General features: G+C 47.0%; 1 protein-coding gene across 2 annotated transcripts; it reads left to right on the forward strand.

Annotated features, from left to right (window-relative positions):
- Window positions 1-274: 274 nt before the first annotated feature.
- NOL9 (nucleolar protein 9) lies at window positions 275-19,342 on the forward strand. Of its 2 annotated transcripts, none has more exons than XM_047084414.1 (12): window positions 275-650; window positions 2,271-2,490; window positions 4,531-4,658; window positions 7,921-8,056; window positions 8,179-8,275; window positions 8,832-8,929; window positions 13,508-13,669; window positions 13,870-14,167; window positions 15,150-15,261; window positions 16,514-16,691; window positions 18,199-18,332; window positions 19,019-19,342. In XM_047084414.1, the coding sequence occupies exons 1-12, from the start codon at window positions 294-296 to the stop codon at window positions 19,166-19,168; spliced, it is 2,070 nt and encodes a 689-aa protein (XP_046940370.1). In that variant the 5' UTR covers window positions 275-293; the 3' UTR covers window positions 19,169-19,342. The 2 variants fall into 2 exon arrangements, with proteins under 2 accessions (XP_046940370.1, XP_046940371.1); XM_047084415.1 differs by having other exon boundaries at window positions 8,182-8,275.
- Window positions 19,343-20,126: the final 784 nt, after the last annotated feature.

Here is a 20,126-nt window from a genome sequence, read left to right on the forward strand (position 1 = left end):
CCTGGACTCCGAGTGGGGTATCTGGCCGGGGTGGGGCTTTTGCATAATGTAAATAGGGCCTCGGTGGGACGGCCCCACGGGGTGTGACCTAGGCTGCCGCCCCTGCCGCTCCAGGCCGGCAGGAGCCCCCGGGAGGCCTGCGGGAGCCCACGTGCGCTGCCGCGGGCGGCCGGCAGAGGGCGTCCACCCCCCACCCCCCCGCCCCCGGCCTCTACTTTCTGCCGCACGACGGGCCGAGGGGCGGAGCGACCGGATCTCGGGAGATTCTCGCGCGGCAGGCGCCCGTGGCCAACATGGCGGACGCCCAGTTGCTTCTCAAGCGGGGTGCTTCCCGCTCCACGTGGCTGCGGGCCCGCAAGGCTCGGCCCCAGCTCGTCCTCAGCCGCCGGCCCCGCCGCCGGCTCGGGACCCTGCGCTGGTGCGGCCGGAGGCGCCTGCGGCGGCGGCTGCTACAAGCCCAGGCGGCCGGCGCGGACTGGCGGGAGAGCGGCTGCCTGGTGTCGCGCTCGGCCGCCCGGAGGCCCAAGACCGCGGCCCCCAGCCCGGCCCCGGCCGCGGCCCCCGCCCCGAGTTGCCCCACGACCCTCCCCATCCCGCCGGTGCGGCCGGCCGGCCCGGGCCGCGCCTTGCTGCTGCTGCCGCGGGACCAGGTGGGTCGCGCCGGTGGGGGGAGGCTGGCCGGCCGAGATCGGGGTGGGGGCGGGGGGGGAATGGGGAGCAGCTCCGGGACTCGCGGGCTGGGAGAAGACCGTGCGGGCTCTGCGGCCCCGGGTCGAGAGCGTTCCTCCTGGCGGCGGTGCTGAGCAGGGGGTGACTAGGAACCTGTTGTGGAGCTCTAGGCTTTGAGAGCCGAAGGGAATCTAATAGCAGGAAATAACAGGACCAGCTCACGTTTACGGGGTGCTTAGAGATGCCGGGCTCTCCGTTCTAAGTGTTTTAGGTTTATGAACCCTTTTAATACTCTCAGCTCTATGGAGTCATTACCTTCATTTCCGTAAATGTTTACGGACGAAGAAACAGGTATAGTTTGGGTAACTTGCTGAAAGGCGTAGAGTAGGGGCAGAGCTAAGACTCAAACCCAGGCAGCTTAATTTCAGGACCTGGGCGCTTCACTTGGATGCTGGTGTGGGAGGTCTTCCTGCAGTGCCGGGGGGGATGTGAAAACCCAGGAACGGGAGAAACTTGGCAGGCAGTGGGCCTTGGTAGAGATAGGTCTGTGACAGCTGCAGAGCCCAGTTCATGGGACCCCCTTGTTCTTCATGTGTCTGTATACACTAGCCATCTCTGTAGCTGTGGTGGGATATGAAATTAGGTTAAGGATAATCAGTACCCGATGGCCACCTAGTACAACGTGTTGTTACTTAGAAGTTACTTGTTATGTGAATAGCAACTAAGAGTTTAGAATTTTATTTTATTTTGGAGAGAGTGAGCACGAGCAGGGGAGAGGGGCAGAGGTAGAAAGAGAGAGAATCCCAACCCAAGCAGGCTCTACACGAAGTACAGAGCCTGATGCCGGGCTCGATCTCCCGAATTGTGAGATCATGACCTGACCCAAAATCAAGAGTCAGAGGCTGAAACCAACTGAGACACCCAGGCACCTCTAGACATATTTTTTATTTTTTATGTTTTTCAATTTTTTTTTTTTAATGTTTATTTTTGAGAGAGAGAGCCCGTGCGCAGGGAAGGGGCAGAGAGAGGGAGACCCAAAATCCGAAACAGGCTCCAGGCTCTGAGCTGTCAGCACAGAGCCCGGCTCGGGGCTTGCATTTACAAACAGTGAGATCACGACCTGAGCTGAAGTATGATGCTTAACCAACTGAGCCACCCAGGTGCCCCAATACATTTTTTTTTTTTTTTTTTTTTTAAGAGGAAGGGGATGCCTTCCTCAGTGGGTGGTGCATGCTACTCTTGGTCTCAGGGTCATCAGTTTGAGGCCCATGTTCAGCATAGAGTTTAGTTAAAAAAAAAAAAAAGTTTTGAAAATTTCAGTCATGGGAACACCTGGATGGCTCAGTTGGTTCAGCGTCCAACTCTTGATTTAGGCTCAGGTCATAACCTCACGGTTCATGGGATCAAGCCCTGTGTGGGGCTCAGCACTGACAGGGTAGAGCCTGCTTGGGATTCTCTCTCCCTCTCTCTGTACCCTTCCCCTGCTCATGCTCTTATGAGTATGCTCTCAAAATTAATTAATTAAAAAAATTTTTGCAGTCATTAGTAACAGGATTTGTCATGTTATTTCTTCTTTTTTGCCCACCCCCCTTTCCTTGTAGGGTTTTACTTTTAGCGGGATCTGTCGTGTGACGTGCCTCTATGGCCAGGTGCAGGTGTTAGGTTATACCATCAGCCAAGGCCACCCTGCCCAAGATGTCTTCTCTACCTACACTCATTCTCGCCTTACTATCAACGCAGTTCATTATTCTGTGCCTGAGAAAAGCAAGAAGGAGGTGAAAAGGGAAGCCCGAGCTTTGCTCAGATCTCATCTTAACCGGGGTAAGGAAAATAAATGGATAATTTACTGAGGGTATACTATAATAAGGCTAGTGTTATTATTTTTATCTTTTTGTAATGTTTATTTTTGAGAGAGAGACAGAGCGCAGGCGGGGGAGGGGCAGAGAGAGAGGGAGACACAGAATCCGAAGCAGGCTCCAGGCTCTGAGTCATCAGCACAGAGCCCGACGCGGGGCTCAAACCCACGAAGCATGAGATCATGACCTGAGCTGAAGTCAGACTCCCAACCGACTGAGCCATCCATGCGCCCCCAATAATATTTGTATTTTTGTTTTTACTTTTGTTTATTTTGAGAGACAGCACAAGTGGGGGAGGGGCAGAGAGAGAGGGAAAGAGAGAGAATCCCAAGCAGGCTCCACATTGCTGGCCCAGAGCCCAGCACGGGGCTCAAACTCACAAAACTGTGAGATCATGACCTGGACCTAAACGCTTAACCAACTGCGACACCCAGGTGCCCCCAAGGCTAATATTTTTAGATGCTTCCTATTGCCTAGATATTGTACACTTTTCTGTGTCTATTTAAACCTTCACATGGGTCCTGTGAGTGAAACTTATTTTCACCATTTTTCAGATGAGAAAAGTTACCCAAGGCCACACAGCTATAGTGTGGCCAAAGCAATCCTGGATTGACTTCTCTCTCCATCCAGGTGTGTTCTTATTATGCAGTATGGTTTCTTGAAGAAGGCCCTTAACATAATTACTGCTCTCAAAAAGTTGACAATTCAGCTGAGGAGAAGGTGGTCCTAAACAGTGTAGAATTTAACGAAGTTACTATTTTTTCTTTTTCTTTTTCTTTCTTTCTCTCTTTCTTTTCTTTTCTTTTCTTTTCTTTTCTTTTCTTTTCTTTTTATTCTTTTTATTTATTTATTTTAATTTATTTTTAAAATTTTCATCCAAGTTAGTTAGCATATAGTGCAACAGTGATTTCAGGAGTAGATTCCTTAATGCCCCTTACCCATTTAGCCCATCCCCCCTCCCACAACCCCTCCAGTAACCCTCTGTTTGTTCTCCATATTTAAGAGTCTCTTATGTTTTGATCCCTTCCTGTTTTTATATTCTTTTTGCTTCCCTTCCCTTACGTTCATCTGTTTTGTATTTTAAAGCCTTCATATGAGTAAAGTCATATGATGTTTGTCTTTCTCTGACCGACTAATTTCGCTTAGCATAATACCCTCCAGTTCCATCCACGTAGTTGTAAATGGCAAGATTTCATTCTTTTTGACTGCCGAGTAATATCCCATTGTATATATATATACCACATCTTCCTTTTTTTTTTTTAATTTTTTAAAATTTATTTTTGAGAGAGAGAGAGAGAGAGAGCACGTGCAAGCATGAGTGGTAGAGGGGCAGAAAGAGGAGACACAGAATCTGAAGCATGCTCCAGGCTCTGAGCTGTCAGCACAAAGCCTGATGATACGGGGTTTGAACTCACCAACCGCGAGACCATGACCTGAGTCAAAGTCGAACGCTTAACCCACAAAGCCACCAGGCACCCCAATATACCACGTCTTCTTTATCCATTCATCCATTGATGGACATTTGGGCTCTTTCCATACTTTGGCTATTGTTGATCGTGCTGCTATAAACATGGGGGTGCACGTGCCCCTTCGAAACAGCATACCTGTATCCCTTGGATAGATACCTAGTAGTGTGGTTGCTGGGCCCTTGAGTAGTCCTGTTTTTAGTTTTTTGAGGAACCTCCATACTGTTTTCCAGAGTGGCTACACCAGTTTGCATTCCCATTTTTTTTTTTTTTTTTTTTTATCCTAATGTTTGTTTATTTTTGGGAGAGAGAGAGAGTGCATGCCTGCTTGCACAGGGGAAAAGCACAGAGAGAAGGAGCCAGAATCCCAAGCAGGGTCTGTGCTGTCAGCGCAGAGTCCAACTCAGGGCTCGATCCCATGAACTGAACCATGAGATCGTGACCTGAGCTGAAATTGAGAGCCAGTCGCTTAACCAGCGGAGCCCCCCAGACACCCCTGGAGTTACTATTTCTAAGGTACTTAATTTTTCTTTTTGCAGATGACAGATGCTGGTTGATGAAGAATTTTTCTCCTCTGTGTTCCATTGTGATGTTGGAACAGCTGAGAACCTCCACTGTAAACTTCTTAGTCAGCCACCCAGGTTTATCTTATGTCTTTGTACAAGAGGTATGACCAGTTTTTTGTTTTTTTTTATTTTTTTATTTTTTTAATGTTTATTTATTTTGGGGACAGAGAGAGACAGAGCATGAATGGGGGAGGGGCAGAGAGAGAGGGAGACACAGAATCGGAAGCAGGCTCCAGGCTCTGAGCCATCAGTCCAGAGCCTGACGTGGGGCTCGAACTCATGGACCGTGAGATCGTGACCTGAGCTGAAGTCGGACGCTTAACCGACTGCGCCACCCAGGCGCCCCACGACCAGTTTTCATTCAGTTGTGCTCGTTAGTTTCACCAGCACAGTCCTATCAGATGACTGTAGGATGCTCGATTAGAGAGCAGCGTGGCTGTTGTGCTGTGGTGCAGGTTGTACAAAATGTCATACGTGTGTATGGTGAAAAGGTTTGTGTAGAACGGTCTGTCATGAAAAATGTCTCACTTTCCCCGTGTTGTTCCCTAGCGAAAGCCATTCTTTCATATTGTAAGTGGTTAAATGCCTTTTGGAGTTGTTATTTATTTTTTCGAAGTTTTGTTTTAACCTCCCTCTCAACGTGGGGCTCAAACACAGAACCTGAGGGTCAGGAGTTGCATGCTTTACCGACTGAGCCAGCCAGGTGCCCCGACTTTTGGAATTTTTTAAATGGTTTTCTTTTTTTTTTTTTTTTTTCTTTTTAAATGATTCTTTTTGAGGGGGTGGAGAGAGAGAGAAAGAGAGGGAGACAAAGCACATGCCGGGAGGGGTGGCAGAGACAGAGAGAGAGACAGAATCCGAAGCAGGGTCCAGGCTCCGAGCTGTCAGCACAGAGCCCGACGCGGGGCTCGAACTCACGGACCGCGAGATCATGACCTGGGCTGAAGTCGGAAGCTTAACCGACTGAGCCCCCCAGGCACCTCAGGATGGTTATCTTTTTATCTTAATTCATTCACTTGAGACAGTGAATCAGTTTTTCTCTGTGAATGTACGTTGATGCACTTATACTTTCTGTCATCTCTCTGTCGTCTCCAAAGTTTTGCTGGTCACGTTCTTAATTTCTTAACAGTCAGGCTCTGTTTCTATAATTGTTTCCCATGAGCCATAAATTGAGCCTAACCTGCAGGATTTTTATCAGGCTGACTGGATGTGAGGCATGGGGAAGAATCAGGGATGACATCAAGCTCAAGCTTGTTAGCCTAACCGCCCTACTGACGGGGGGGTGGGGGGGTGGGTAGGGGTTGCAGATTGAGATGTTAGCTTTGAGGTGCCTGTTAGACCATTGGAGATGTCAAGTGGCCAGTTGCATGTGTGATTCTGGAGTTGGGAGCTTTCAGCAGAATGGTCTCTGGGCCGTGAGATGGGATAATAACACCAAGGGAGTGGATACAGAGAGGCAGAGAGGTTCGAAGTCTGAGCCCTTAGGCGCTGAGACCAGAAGAGGTGTGATGAGGAAACAGCAGAGGCTGAGACAGAGTGGTCACTGATGGTAGAGAAAAACCAGAGTGTAGTCAAGAGGTGTTCAGAGGAGCTGGACGTGGGCAGTTGTGGCAGATGCTGATGGTAGGTGAGGCCTGAGAAGGGAGCTTGCGTGTAGGCGTGTGGTCTGGACTAGCGTGTCCGCAGTAGACCGCTGGGGCGGGTGGGGCAGACTGATTGGAATAAGGTCGGGAGCCTGGGCAGAGAGCAACTCTCAGGTTTAATAGTAAGAGATTTTGCCTTTGTAGAGTTAAGTGGTACGGGGAAGGAGAAAAATGACACAGTATTTGGAGGAGTGTGGTCAGAGTTTTGTTTTTTGTTAAGATGGATGAAAAAGCCCCAACAGGTTTGGACACAGCAGGTGCGAATGATCTAGAGCTGGGAGGGTGCCGAGGATGCGGCAGAGAGAGGTGAGGACACTCGAAGTGAGGCGTCCCGAGGGAAGGCTTCTGGTTCTGGTGTCTGCAGGCCTGGGGCAGTGGCCTTGGGAGCACAGGCAGCTGACCTAGAGTAGGAGTAGCAGGAGGAGATGGCGGGATGGGCTGCAGGGGTGTGTGTGTGGGGGGGGGGGGGCGCCAAGTAGAAGTTCTCTTCTGAGTGGTTCGTTTTGCTCCAGGAAGCAGATCAGGATCATCACTGAGTGGGAGCAGAGCTAGTAAGTAGGTGTTGGAGGTTTGAGTGACAGAAGGTATGAAATGGGGGCAGGACAGCGAATGCACTGTTGTGGTTGCATCAGTTTAATCTAGTGCAGAAGCCAGTAGCTTGGTGAGGACCGTGGAGAAGGAGGTGGAGGCCCCGTGTTACCGAGCTTTGCTTCTTGTAAGCAAAGATTCTAAACGCCTTGATTTTTTTTTTCCACTTATTTTTAACTTTATTTATTTATTTTTTTCTGGGACTTCACCACCACCGTTTATATTCCTCATGCTCTTTCTTGGGTAACTTTCCTCCCCCAATGTGTGTTACTACATTCTAGCCTTATTTCTTCATATCCGGCAGATGGTGAACTTTATATGATCTCATAAGATGTTCTTTTTTTTTTCTCCCCAGGAGTTACTCTTATTTTGCTCTCCGTGACTGATAGTTGAGCAGAGTATAGAGTCTTTTCCTCAAAACCTTGAAGGCCTTGCTCCATTGTTCTCTAGAATTCAGAGTTGCTGATAGGAAGTCACACACCAGACTGATTCTCGTGCCTTCTACGATGTCTTTGTCTTGGGGGGTGATGAATTGCACGAGGATATGATCATGCATGGGGGACTCTTCCTGGATCTTCTTCACCTTCACCCCAGAGCCCTTATTCCCTCCGAACCCCACCTGCGTCCGCGAGGGTCTGCTCTTGATGCTGTGGGTTGCTTCCGTGGTTTCCTGTTGCTTCCGCTGGAGCGCCAGTGGGTTAGCGGGCCTGTCTTCCGCGTGCTCTCAGCTCTGTGCATGTTCTTTGTCTTTTTACTTTATGTTTTTGGAGACTGCCTTGATGTTACTCTAAATCACCAACCTGTTGGACAGCTGTGGTCTTCTGTTGAATTGTTCTTGGGGCAATCACTTTTATATTTGCACAGGTTTTCCTTTCCTGGGGGGGCCTCCTGCAGAGGTGACGGCAGCTTGGAAGTATGTGTGAGCTAGGAGGACAGGTAGGGGTGACTGCAGGGACAGCTGACGAGCATTACGGAAGAGTTGGCTTTGGGCGTTGGCTTTGGGCGTGAGAGAAAGGAGGGGCCAGGTTTATCTTTTGTAGCTCACAACTGTTTGAGGTTTACTAGCCTAGAGCTAGACGAAGAAATGGCCACTGTGTTCATCTTTTCTTAAAGCTTGCATTGTTAATTTCAGAGCCCAACCTTCCAGATTAACTCTGAACATTTAGCCCTGAGGTCTGTTGGCATCAAAAGAGAGAAGAAGAAGAACGGCCTTCGTTTAACTGAGAGTGCCCTGTCTGCCATGGAAGAGCTAGTCACTGTGTCCTGTGGTGAGTGGCGCGCAGTGATAAACGGAGTGTTCGTCCACCAGAGCCTCAGAGGGTTATGATTTGCGATTAGAGCCCTAAAGAAGGTGGCTAATCCTAGGCGTCAATGTTTCTTTTGCCTCCAGAAGAAGTAGACGGCTGCCCTATCATTCTGGTTTGTGGCTCTCAGGACGTTGGAAAGTCAACATTTAATAGATACCTGATTAACCAGTTGCTAAATAGGTAAGAGTGGGGGGTTTTTTTTGTTTTTATTTTTTGTTTGTTTCTTAATTTTTTTTTGTTTAGACACGTTATTAGATTTGGGGCATGAAATAGGATTTTTGACTTAAGAAACTAGACAGGAACGCATCTTGACGTCTAAGTAGAGATTGTCTACAAGTCTGTGCAAAGCCGTTCAGCTGAGCGATGACCGTCTCTGTTCTGCTGTGTTTGGGAGCGAGACAGTGACTGACCTCGCTTATCAGCGAGGGGGCAAGAGGGGCTGCCTGTCTTAGATTCTGTATTTGTCCATACCCAGAGGTTCAGAGTAGGGGAAATTCCATTGTATTTCAAAAGTAAAATTTTAGGTAGTACCAAGTTGTATCCATATTGTGAGTGGACACTGTGACCGTGCCTGCACATTTTCTTTTCGTTGATTGTCATGTTTGGAGCATCCAACCTAAAAGACTCTAAAAGGGTGGATTATGCCTGTGTGTTGCATAAAATCTATGAGATCTTATGTATTCATTTGACATAGTAAAGCTAGCTAAGGTTTTCTTTATTCCTTTCAAATTTTCAGTATTTCCTGTGTTGACTATTTGGAATGTGATCTGGGACAGACAGAATTTACGCCTCCAGGTTGCATTTCTTTACTTAATATTACAGAACCAATTCTAGGTACGTATTACACGTTTCTTTCTTTTTTTTTTTTAATGTTTATTTGTATTTGAGAGAGAGACTGAACACAAACAGGGGAGGGGCAGAGAGAGAGGGAGACACAGAATCTGAAGCAGTCTCCAGGCTTTGAGCTGTCGGCACGAACCCAACAAAGGGCTTGAACTCACGAGCTATGAGATAATGACCTGAGCTAATGTAGGATGCTTCACCGACAGAGCCACCCAGCCTCCCCCCCCTTTTTTAATCTTTGTTTATATTAGCGAGAAAGTGTGTTGTATATTTCTTAAGTGTCTTGGTTTTATAAAACTCAAACATAATGATAGAAAAAACTAAAAAAATAAAAAGTATAAATATGAAAAAAAAGGGTAAAAGTGAATATTCCCCCTTCCACCCAAACTCCTGGTCTTCTTATAACAGTTCTCGTAGCTTCCAAAAAACAAAACTATGGTGATTTTCTAGAGTTCCATTTTGGTAAATGGAACTAATACCCACTTTGTTGTGTGTAAATCAGAAACATACCTTCCTATAGTATTTACATTTTATGTAACCATATATAATGATTTAAACCTAGAAATTACATTGACACAGTACTGTTAACTACAGATTTTAATCAAAATCCATCAGTTATCCTACTAACTCCTTTTTATGGTTCAGAATCCAATCCAGAATCCCATGTTGCTTTTTTTTTTAATGGTAAAATATACAAAATGTGATACTATTTACTGTTTTAACCACTGATAAGCGTACAGTTCAGTGACATTCAGTACGTTCACAGTGTTCCGTAGCCATCATCACCTACATCCAGAATTTTTTCATCATCCCAAACTGAAATGGTGTCCCTGTTAAATAGCACCTGTCCTCCTTCCTGCTCCTGGTGACCTCTATTTTGCTTTCTGTCCCTGTGAGTTCACCTACTCCAAGCCCCTCCTGTAGACGAGACCTTAACAATATCTGTCCTTGGGTGACTGTTTTTTTCACTAAGCATAATTTTTTTTTCTTTTTGCTGATTTTAAAAGATTTATTCATTTATTTGGGGGGGGGGGTGGTGGAGAGAATATAAGTGGGGAAGGGGCAGAGAGAAAGGGAGACACAGAATCCGAAGCAGGCTCCAGGCTCTGAGCTGTCGGTGCAAAGCCCAACACGGGGCTCAGACCTACAAACTGTGAGATTATGACCTGAGCCGAAGTCAGACGCTTAACCGACTGAGCCACCCAGAGGCCCCAGTGATCAGTCTTCTTACGAACACAGGGTGCCTTTCCAGTTTTTTAGCTCTTTAATTTCTTTCAGCAAAATTTTGTGATTTTCAGTGTGGAAGTCTTTCACTTCCTTGGTTAGATTTGTTCCTAAGGATTCGATTCTTCTAGCTAATACTGTAAGTGGAATTGCTTTCCTAACTTCCTTTCCAGATTCTTCACTACTGGTATATTGAAACACACATGATTTTTGTGTGTTGACCACGTACCCTGCAACTTTGCTGAATTCCCATATTACCTCCAGTAGGTTTCCTACGGATTTCTTTGGATTTTCTAGATAGAAGATCGTCATCTGCGGATAGAAATAGTTTTACGTCTTCCTTCCAGTTTGGATGCCTTCAATTCCTTTTTCCTGTCTAAGAAAAGGCTAGGACCTCCAGTACAGTGTTGAATAGGAGGAAACATTTCTTATTCCTCATCTTAGAGGGAATGCGCTTCACCATGCTGTCCATGCTGTCAGCTGTGGGTTTTCATTGTCAGTTGCGTTCCTTCTTCAGGGTGAAGAAGCTGCCTTCTTTTCCTAGCGTGTGGAATGTTTGTTGTCGTGAAAGGGCGTTAGGTTTTCGTCAAGTGCTTTTTCTGTGTCTGTCAAGATAGTTGTGTGATTTTTGTTTGGTTGACTTTTAAATTTTATTTATTTATTTAAAAAATGTTTTTTTAAGTTTATTTATTTTGAGAGAGAGAGAGAGAGAGTGAGCATGCACATGAGCAGGGGAGGAGGCAGAGAGAGAGAGAATCCCAAGCAGTCTCCAAGCATGGAGCCTGACATGGAGCTTGATCCCATGAACTTTGACATCATGACCTGAGCTGAAATCAAAAGTCAGACGCTTAACTGACTGAGACACCCAGGCACCCCTGTTTAGTTGACTTTTAACAGGTTTAAGATTTGAGTTTTAAAGTAATCTCTGTACCCCGTGTGGGGTTTGAACTGGTAACCCTGAGATCAAGAGTTTCACTCTCTATTGACTGAGCCAGCCAGGCATCCCTGTTTAGTTGACTTTTAAGAGAAGCAGATGATATATCACGTTGCTGGATATGTTCTAGATTTAACAGACTTTATGACAATGAGAATAAGTAGAGCATTCACGTTGCTTTTACAGTTTTATCAAAACTAATTGTTTGGACTTTGCTCTTTAGCTGGTTTCATTGTTCCTTTGTTTCTTTTATGTTTTCCCCAGTGCATTTACTTTTCTTTTTTACCCCTTAATATTTCAGTAGGTGTTTCCCCAAACAAGGACACTCCGCTACATAATCCTAATGCAGCCACCAAATCAGAGCAGCTGAACTGCTGGAGTACTTGTCCCTCGTCCATCATCTAGCTGCCTGCCCTGGCCCAGCGTATATTTGCAAATCTTTAGTCCTCGGTCTGGAGCAGTTCCTCCAGCTTTCCTTATCGTTCATGACCTTGGCAATTTGGAAGAGTACCTGTCGAGTGCCCCTCATGGCTTGATTGAGGTGTGGTGCCGTGTTCTCAGTGCATCATGTCAGCAAGCTGTCAGTTGGCCCTGTCACCAGAGAGGTTGCCTCTGATCATTTGGTTAAGATAAGTGTTTGCCAGGGTATTCCACTCTGTCTGTAACCAGGTGTATTATTTGTTACTTCTTCTGGGGTGTCACTGCTTGTAGATCCCCTCGGTGGACAGAGCTAGGAAATACATGCACGTTTAAACCCATACGTGTATATTACGTGCGTACGTATTCGTACATTCATATACACTACGTTTACACTTCTGTGTACGTGTTTTCTATTTATTAAGAGCCACAAGTTTACTGCAGTCATTCTGATTCTGGTCTGACACCCTGGGTTTATTCTAGTTAGCCTTCCTCCTCCCGTATTTATAAGTTCCATATCTGATGATAAGAACTCTGGCTGTGATTGTTGTCAGTGTATTTACATATTTACTCAGTCTCTCTGTATTTGTTCAATCCCTCTGCTGTGCAGGCCACTTCCTCAGCTGTGGGCTGCCCCAAGTCCCCTTACTCCACCTTTGAGGGGAGCCTTGCCAGCCCTGTCCCAGGTGGCCTGGCACCAACCACATTAACCAAGGCCCTCACCCTGCTGACAGTGGTGCCATGTGGTCCTGGTCACCAGCCAGATAAGGGAAGTAGGTCAGTTTTGACGGACTGGTGCTACAGTTAGGAATGTTTGCTCTGGGGGCACCTGGGTGGCTCAGTTGGTTAAGCAAGCGTCCAACTCTTGATTTCAGCTCAGGTCATGATCTCGCAGTTCATAGGTTCGAGCCCTGTGTGGGGCTGTGTTGACAGCACGGAGACTTGTTGGGTTTCTCTGTCTTCTCTCTATCTCTGCCTGTCCCCCATTCACGTTCTCCCTCTCCCTCTCCCTCTCCCTCTTTCTCAAAAAATAAATAAATAAACATTAAAAAAAAAAAAGAAAAAAGGAACGTTTTCTCTGGAGCTGAATCATCTGAGTTCAAGTGCAGTTGGTATCTACTAGCTGTATGACCTTGGTCAGTTAATCTGTGTCCTCTTCTATAAAAATGGGTGTAGTAATACTACCTACCTCATAGGATTTTTATGAAAATTAGAGACTACTTGTGAAATACATGGGGCATAGGAAGTGCTACATGCTAGTGAGTGATTGCTGCTTACTTGTCTGAGGATGAGGAGATGGTTTTGTTCACACGTGTATCCTGAGTATCTAGAAAGATACTGACTTGGCTCACTGAGCATCAGTGTCTTGTCAGTGCTCAGTAAATGAATGGCCATATTAGGACATAATAAGAATTGGGATTAATTATATGTGACAATGAGGGGGCGTGCCTGGGTGGCTCCTTTGGGTAAGTATCCAACTTCAGCTCAGGTCATGATCTCACAGTTCGTGAGTTCGAGCCCCTGTTGGGCTCTGTGCTGACAGCTGGGAGCCTGGAGCCTGCTTCGGATTCTGTGTCTCCCTCTTGCTCTTCCCCTCTCCCACTTCCACTCTGTCTCTGTCTCTCTCAAAAATAAACATTAAAAGAACATGAAGATGTCTTTGTATTAAATTTAAAGCTAAGATTTTTTTTTTTTTTTTTTGAGAGAGAAAGAAGGCACAAGTGAGTGAGGGGCAGAGAGGGAGAGAAAGAGAAGTGGGGCTCGCGTTCACCTGATGTGGGACTTGAACTCACTAACCCTGAGATCATGACCTTAATGACTGAGCCCCCCAGATGCCCTGAAAGCTTAGAATTCTGGAAACGAGATACAGCTATTCCCAGTGGTAGGATAGATAATCTTGAACTTCTTGTGAATCTTTGTCACTGGCAATGGCCGACACGGAGCCCTCGCCTCTTTTTAAATAGTCCTGCAAATTCTCACCTTTATCTTCCTAGGACCACCTTTTACTCACCAGAGGACACCGCAGAAAATGGTATATTATGGGAAACCTTCTTGTAAAAACAACTATGAGAATTATATTGAGATAATACAGTACGTGTTCAGCTCCTACAAGAGAGAGGCCCCTCTCATCGTCAACACGATGGGCTGGGTGTCAGGTAAGCCTGCGGAGGCGCATCTCGCAGCAAAGGGTGGGCGGTACGAGTAAGCTTTTGGCTTCAGGCAGTAACGCTGAAGCCCCGTTCTTAGGAAATCGTTCTTACTCATCTTTCTGTGTCGCAGACAGATGTACCGTTTTCTCGTAGAAACGTGTCCTTGCATTTTAGTGTGCCAACTGCTCGTGTCATCTTCCTCACAGACAAGGGGCTTCTGCTTCTCATCGATCTCATCCGGCTGCTGTCTCCCAGCCACGTGGTCCAGTTCAGTTCCGGGCGGAGTAAGTACATGCCAAACCTCACTCCTGACTATGTAGACGACATGGACGGCCTGTACACAAAGAGCAAGTCCAGAATCCGGAACAGAGGTTTCCAGCTGGCGGAGTTTACAGAGAGTTTGGAATTTGCCGATGAAGAAAAGGAGAGTCCCGTTGTGTTCACTGGACATAAGCTGATTTGCGTCCGGTCAGACTTTGCATTTAGAAAAACGCCAAGAAATAGGTGAGTCAGCCACCGTGGATGGAGGATGGAGTTCTCTTCAGTGTAACAAGCCTCTCTGCTCTCATTTCCTTAAAGGGAAGAATTTCTGTACAAATGTTCAAGTCTCTGCCACAGCTACATGTTTATGAAGGAGAATCGGCTATTTTCTGAGCCATTATTTTCCCAATGGAAATACAGACAGTCCCTGATTTAAGATGGTTTGATTTCCAAAAAAAATTTTTAGGGGTGCCTGGGCGGCTCAATCAGTTAAGTGTCCAACTTCGGCTCAGGTCATGATCTCACGGTTCGTGGGTTCAAGCCCCGCGTCGGGCTCTGTGCTGACAGCTCGGAGCCTGGAACCTGCTTCAGATTCTGTGTCTCCCTCTCTGCCCCTCCCCTGTTCATGCTCTGTTTCTCCTTCTCTCAAAAATAAACATTTAAAAATTTTAAAAAACTTTTTTTAATTTTTTTTTTTAAAGTTTATTTATTTATTTTTGAGAGAGACAGAGTACAAGCAGGGGAGGGGCAGAAAGGTAGGGAGACACACAATCCGAAGCAGGCTCTGGGGTCTGACCTGTCAGTACAGAGCCCGATGCGGAGCTTGGACCCATGAATCCTGAGATCATGACCTGAGCCAAGTCAGATGCTCAACTGACTGAGCCCCTCAGTCGCCCCATTGTGCGAGGTGTCTTAAAGGCGTTTTCATCCTTCCATATTTTCAGCTTCCGGTGGGTGTATGAGGATGAAACCACATCATAGGTTGAGGAAGACCCATAGCCAGAAGCGGCCTCCAGCTCTGGTTGCCAAGAGCCTTTATTTAAAGGCGAGTCTTTAGGCGTCATGTTTTTCCAGTGGGTTTACAGAAAGGCAGGGTGTGCCAATGTCAAGGTGGGAGTGTGTGCTCGTGTATGTATAATCTGTGTAATGACCAACGTACTGTGTTGCTGAGCGCGAGGTGGATGTGTAAGGTTAAATCTCTACTTCATTCTGATTTACTTTTCAGAGAGTCGCATAACAAAGTTCTTCGTGATCTGGCGGTACTGGGTTACCTCGGCCAGCTGCAGCCCCCGGTGCCAAAACCACTTTATCCTTTACATGGTCTGACACCCTATCAGGTAACCTGAACTTGTATGAGGAATTGTCTTTGTTTACTTAGCCAACACTTGTATGGCTTCCTGTGAGCTGGGTGTTCTTCTGGCCTCTTACCCCCAGAACAGCCCTGTTCTGTGGCTTCTGTAACTGCCTCAGTTTACAGATGGGAGGTTGAAAGCTCTAGCTTGAGAGTCCACGCTCTTGGCTGCTGCCCTGTGTTGGGCATGACTGTGCTTCGTGCTGGTTAAGAACGTTCTTCCTGGGGGTGCCTGGGTGGCTCAGTCATTTAAGTGACTCTGGATTTCGACTCAGGTCATGATCTCAAGGTTCATGAGTTCGAGCCCTTCATCAGGCTCTGCACTGACAGTACAGAGCCTGCTTGGGATATTCTCTCTCTCTCTCTGCCTCTCCCCTGCACACACTTGTGCTCTCTCTCTCTCTCTCTCTCAAGAATAAACATTAAAAAAAAAAAAAAAAAAGAACGTTCTGCCTCATCCCGGAGGTGGCGCTGGGGAGCCCAGCTCTAGCATTTCTACTTTTGAGCTGCGTGTTTTGGCATCTTACGCGGAAAACAGAGGCTGGGCCGGACCTCCCAAGACGGTCATGTGGAAGCAGTGAGTCTTCACAGTGGTCAGAAGGGAGGCTCACCCCGCTTGCATTTGCGTCTTGGAATCCCCCTAGACTTCACCCCATTCAGGTTATCTTGAGACTTGCTTGAGTCTTGTGTGTCTGTTCAGACAAGAAAGTTCTAGACATCAGTTTAGGTGTCTAGCAAGTGTTGGCTGGCAAAGAACTTCTTTTGAATTTCTCTGTGTTAAATATTTAGCCAATGTTTGTTAGTGTTTCCATTCTGTTTAGATACTTTTTGGTAAGCACTTTGGCCAACATAACTAACTTACTAATCTCCCTCCCTCCTTCTTTTCTTTTCTTTTCTTTTCTTTTCTTTTCTTTTCTTTTCTTTTCTTTTCTTTTCTTTTCTTTTCTTTTCTTTCTTTATAATATTTATTTTTGAGAAAGTAAGAGAAGGGAGAGACAGAGAGAGGGCGGACAGAGGATCCAAAGCAGGCTCTGTGCTGACAGCAGCGAGCCTGATGTGAGACTTGAACTCACGAACCGCAAGATCATGACCTGGGCCAAAGTGAGATGCTCAACCGACTGAGCCACCCAGGTGCCTCTGGCCAACGTAACTTTAGAAAGCTGGTTAGTGAACTTTTAAAAATTAAAAGTAATCTTTCCAGTTGAATTAATTGAGGGAGATGCACATTTATTTTCCAGGTCCCTTTCAATGCAGTTGCTCTCCGAATTACTCACGCTGACGTCGCTCCTACCCATATATTGTATGCTGTGAATGCCAGCTGGGTTGGTCTTTGCAAGATCCTAGATGATGTTAGAGGGTACGCAAATGGACCAATCCTGCTCGCCCAGACTCCAATCTGTGATTGCTTGGGATTTGGTGAGTGAGAGTAAACCATGTCTGTATATCAACTGAAATTGATCCCCTTCTCCGCCTGTAAATGGCTGGTCTTGACCTTGTATCAGTCTCCCTGCTGGAGTGATCAGAGAGTGCCTCTGGCTTCTATACAGTGGGCCTGGGGGCTGGTGGGCAGGAAGGAAGCAGCATTTTCTCTGCTTCTCCTGCCAGCTCTACATCTAGGATTCTTGAGGGCCTGGTCATGACCTTCTTCTCACTTGACACATTTTCCCTAGGCCACCTGTCCCCATGCTGGGACCCTAGATCTACCTTTAGGCTGATCTCACTGGATCTCTGTAGCCTGACTGCGTGTCTGAGTTCCAAGCCCACGTTAGCAGTGTGTGTCTTCACTTGGGTATCTCACTGGCATCTGAGTCCTGGGTCCATGACTGAGGTCCTAATGTTCTCCCCAGAACCCCTCCCACCCGGCATCCTCTCCTGTTCCCAGGCCTGTGAAGAATCCTTGGAAGATTCACCCTGCCCTGGGTCCACCTGCCCTGGGTCCACCTCTGCTCACCACATTCAACCTGCTAGCAGGTTTTGGTAGCTCATTTCCCAGGGACGTCAGATTCCTCCGTCCGTCTCATTTCTTCTTACTCTGCCAAGAGTCTGCGCCACTGTTTCCGTGCCGGACTTCATGCTCGGGTGGTCTGAGGACAGACATGATCATGTTACATCCTGGTGGTCCCCATCACATGGGCCCAGGACCATTGGCCTCGTACTGCTTTGGGGCCCTTCGTCCTTCGCCAGGCCTACCTCATGTGATTGTCCCCCTGGCTCACTGAGGTCAATAAATGTCAGGGTATGATTCTAGAAGGGTGCTGGACTTATGTAACCCGAAATTAGCAAAACCCTTAAATAATCACAAATTTTTGCTTCATATACTACTGCTCCGCAGAAGTGTTTCCACAGAAACTGTGTCACCTGGTACCGACCCTGAAGGAGGAATTGGTGATGGGGAAAGGTTGTGTCGTCTGTCTGTTCCTCATGGTGGCTTTTCTCCCTCTGGTCTGTGTGCGCCTTATTGAAGACAGTCCGGGACTCTGGCATATGGACCACTTTGGTTTCTCACAGCTAAACAAGGAGAAGGGGACTAAGAGTCGTCAGATACTCCTGTCTCTTGGAACTTTGTATTTTCAAAGCAAAACACAGTTGAAATGGAAATTAATTTTATTTTTTTTATTAAAAAAAATTTTTTTTAATGTTTATTTATTTTTGAGGGAGAGACAGAACATGAGCGGGGGAGGGGCAGAGAGAGGGAGACACAGAATCTGAAGCAAGATCCAGGTTCTGAGCTGTCAGCACAGAGCCCAACGTGGGGCTCGAACCCACGAACCGTGAGATCATGACCTGAGGTCAGATGCTCAACCGATTGAGCCACCCAGGCCCCCCTGAAATTCTTATTTTAAAAGCCATTCTTTGATTCTCAGTGGTAGGGAGATTTACTATTTTCCGGAAAGGATATCTTAGTGTTTTGTGTGTCTTCAAGGAATTTGTAGAGGGATCGACATGGAGAAGCGGCTGTACCACATCCTCACTCCTGTGCCCCCAGAAGAGCTAAGAAATGTGAATTGCCTATTGGTCGGAGCCATTTCCATTCCGCAGTGTGTCTTCAAGAGCCAGGTGAGCACTCACACTCCCAGGGGCAGCCCTGAAAGTTGCTGGTCGTGTCCATGGCGAAGAGAGTCATGGAAACACGTTATTGTGTGGGAAACTCACACTTGGTTGTAGAAGCTGGATGAGGCAGATAGAGTGTCAGGGTGGCCTCATGGTCCAAGACCATGAATTGCCGCCATTTGTGGTCAGGGGTCCAGTGGTAGAGCCATCATCCCAGGAGTAGCTTGTGGGCAAAGAGAGCAGAGGTGATCTCTCCAGAGTTACCCCGTCCTGAGGACAGTCTTTGGGCACATTGATGGGAAGGTCGTGTTGGCCAAGGACATCTGTGTGGTGGCCTGAAAGCCAGACTGCAAGGCTTTCTGGCGGCCTGGGGAGGCCATGGACGTCCCACCCCTCCTAGCTGCTTGTCCTAACTTGTGTGAGAGAGAAACACACCCACGCCCACTTACTCTCGGTTGATGTGTTTGTGGAGTTGAATTGGACAGAAAGAAGGCAGTGACCTTTGTGACTGGGCCGGTTGCATCAAGTGAGCTGTCTGGGGGGAGGGGGACCAGAGGCCTTAGGAGTGTGAGGGCCTTTCTCAGACTCTCACTTTTAACAGTATTTTCTGGGGAAGAAAAGAAACACTACAAATTCTGACTGGCAGGACTTGGGACTTTCCCTCATCCTCCTTGTGTTTGTTTCTGTTTCAGCGTGGGCTTGAAGGGACAATACCTTACGTCACAACGGATTATAATTCTAAACTTCCTGGAGCATCAGAGAAAATTGGAGCAAGAGAAACCGAGGAGACCCGTGAAGAGAAAGTACACCCAAAACCTAAGCTCTATCGAAAAATAAACTGATACTGATGTGGTCCATAGGGGCAGGAGCTTTTCTACCAGAAAACTCGTCTCGGTCTGCAGCCTGACGTCAGACTGACGGCGATGGCGGGAATTGTGCGGTGACGCAGCAAGCAGAGCTCCCTGGGTAACTCGTGGATCTGTTGAGAGTAAATTTAACTTTTTTTTTTTTCCTTATGTTTTTCTTATTTATTTTTGAGACAGAGAGAGACAGAGCGTGAGCTGGGGAGGGGCAGAGAGAGAGGAAGACACAGAATCAGAAGCAGGCTCCAGGCTCCCAGCTGTCAGCACAGAGCCTGATCTGCAGCTCGAACTCACGAACCGTGAGGTCATGACCTGAGCCAAAGTCAGACACCCAACCAACTGAGCCACCCAGGCACCTCTAAATTTAACTCTTTTCCAAGCTACGTGATCTAGAGTTCTGCCCTAGTGTACTGTATGGTTCATCGTACTTTCTTATTTTCTAAAGGGTTAAAGCAACAGGAAAAAGTTTGGACATCGTTAGATCAGAAAGAATACAGTTGATGCCTCAAAAAACTCTTTAACGTCCTGGTTTTGGGAATCTGAATAAAAATAGGGAAACTAGGGCCACAGAAATCTACCAAAGAGGAAGGAAGGCCGGCCAGCGGGGTCGCAAGCATAACAGGATGTGGGGGCTCCCCTCGTCCTGGAGCAGCGATGGCAGACGGACAGGAGGTCCAGCAGTGGGCTCCACTTGTGGACGGTCAGGGCCAGGCGGTCGTTCTCATCCCGTCATTTGGTGCTGTCCACGTTCTCTTCCATTCCTGTGACCTGGTGTGTCCGGTGTTAAAAGATCATGTTCGGTCTGCTCAATTTAATCAAGGCTTAATAGTTAACAAAGTTTGGACTCAAAAACCCTTTGTATTTTGGGGAGTTTTTTTGTTTTATCTGATGACTGTAAGCTGAAAAAGTTGCTTTGAAATCCAGGAAACCTTTCCTG

Source organism: Lynx rufus, unplaced genomic scaffold, assembly GCF_022079265.1.
Source record: "Lynx rufus isolate CCGP_SWC_20201006 ecotype Redwood Valley unplaced genomic scaffold, mLynRuf1.p SCAF_2, whole genome shotgun sequence".
Taxonomy (NCBI): Eukaryota; Metazoa; Chordata; class Mammalia; order Carnivora; family Felidae; genus Lynx; species Lynx rufus.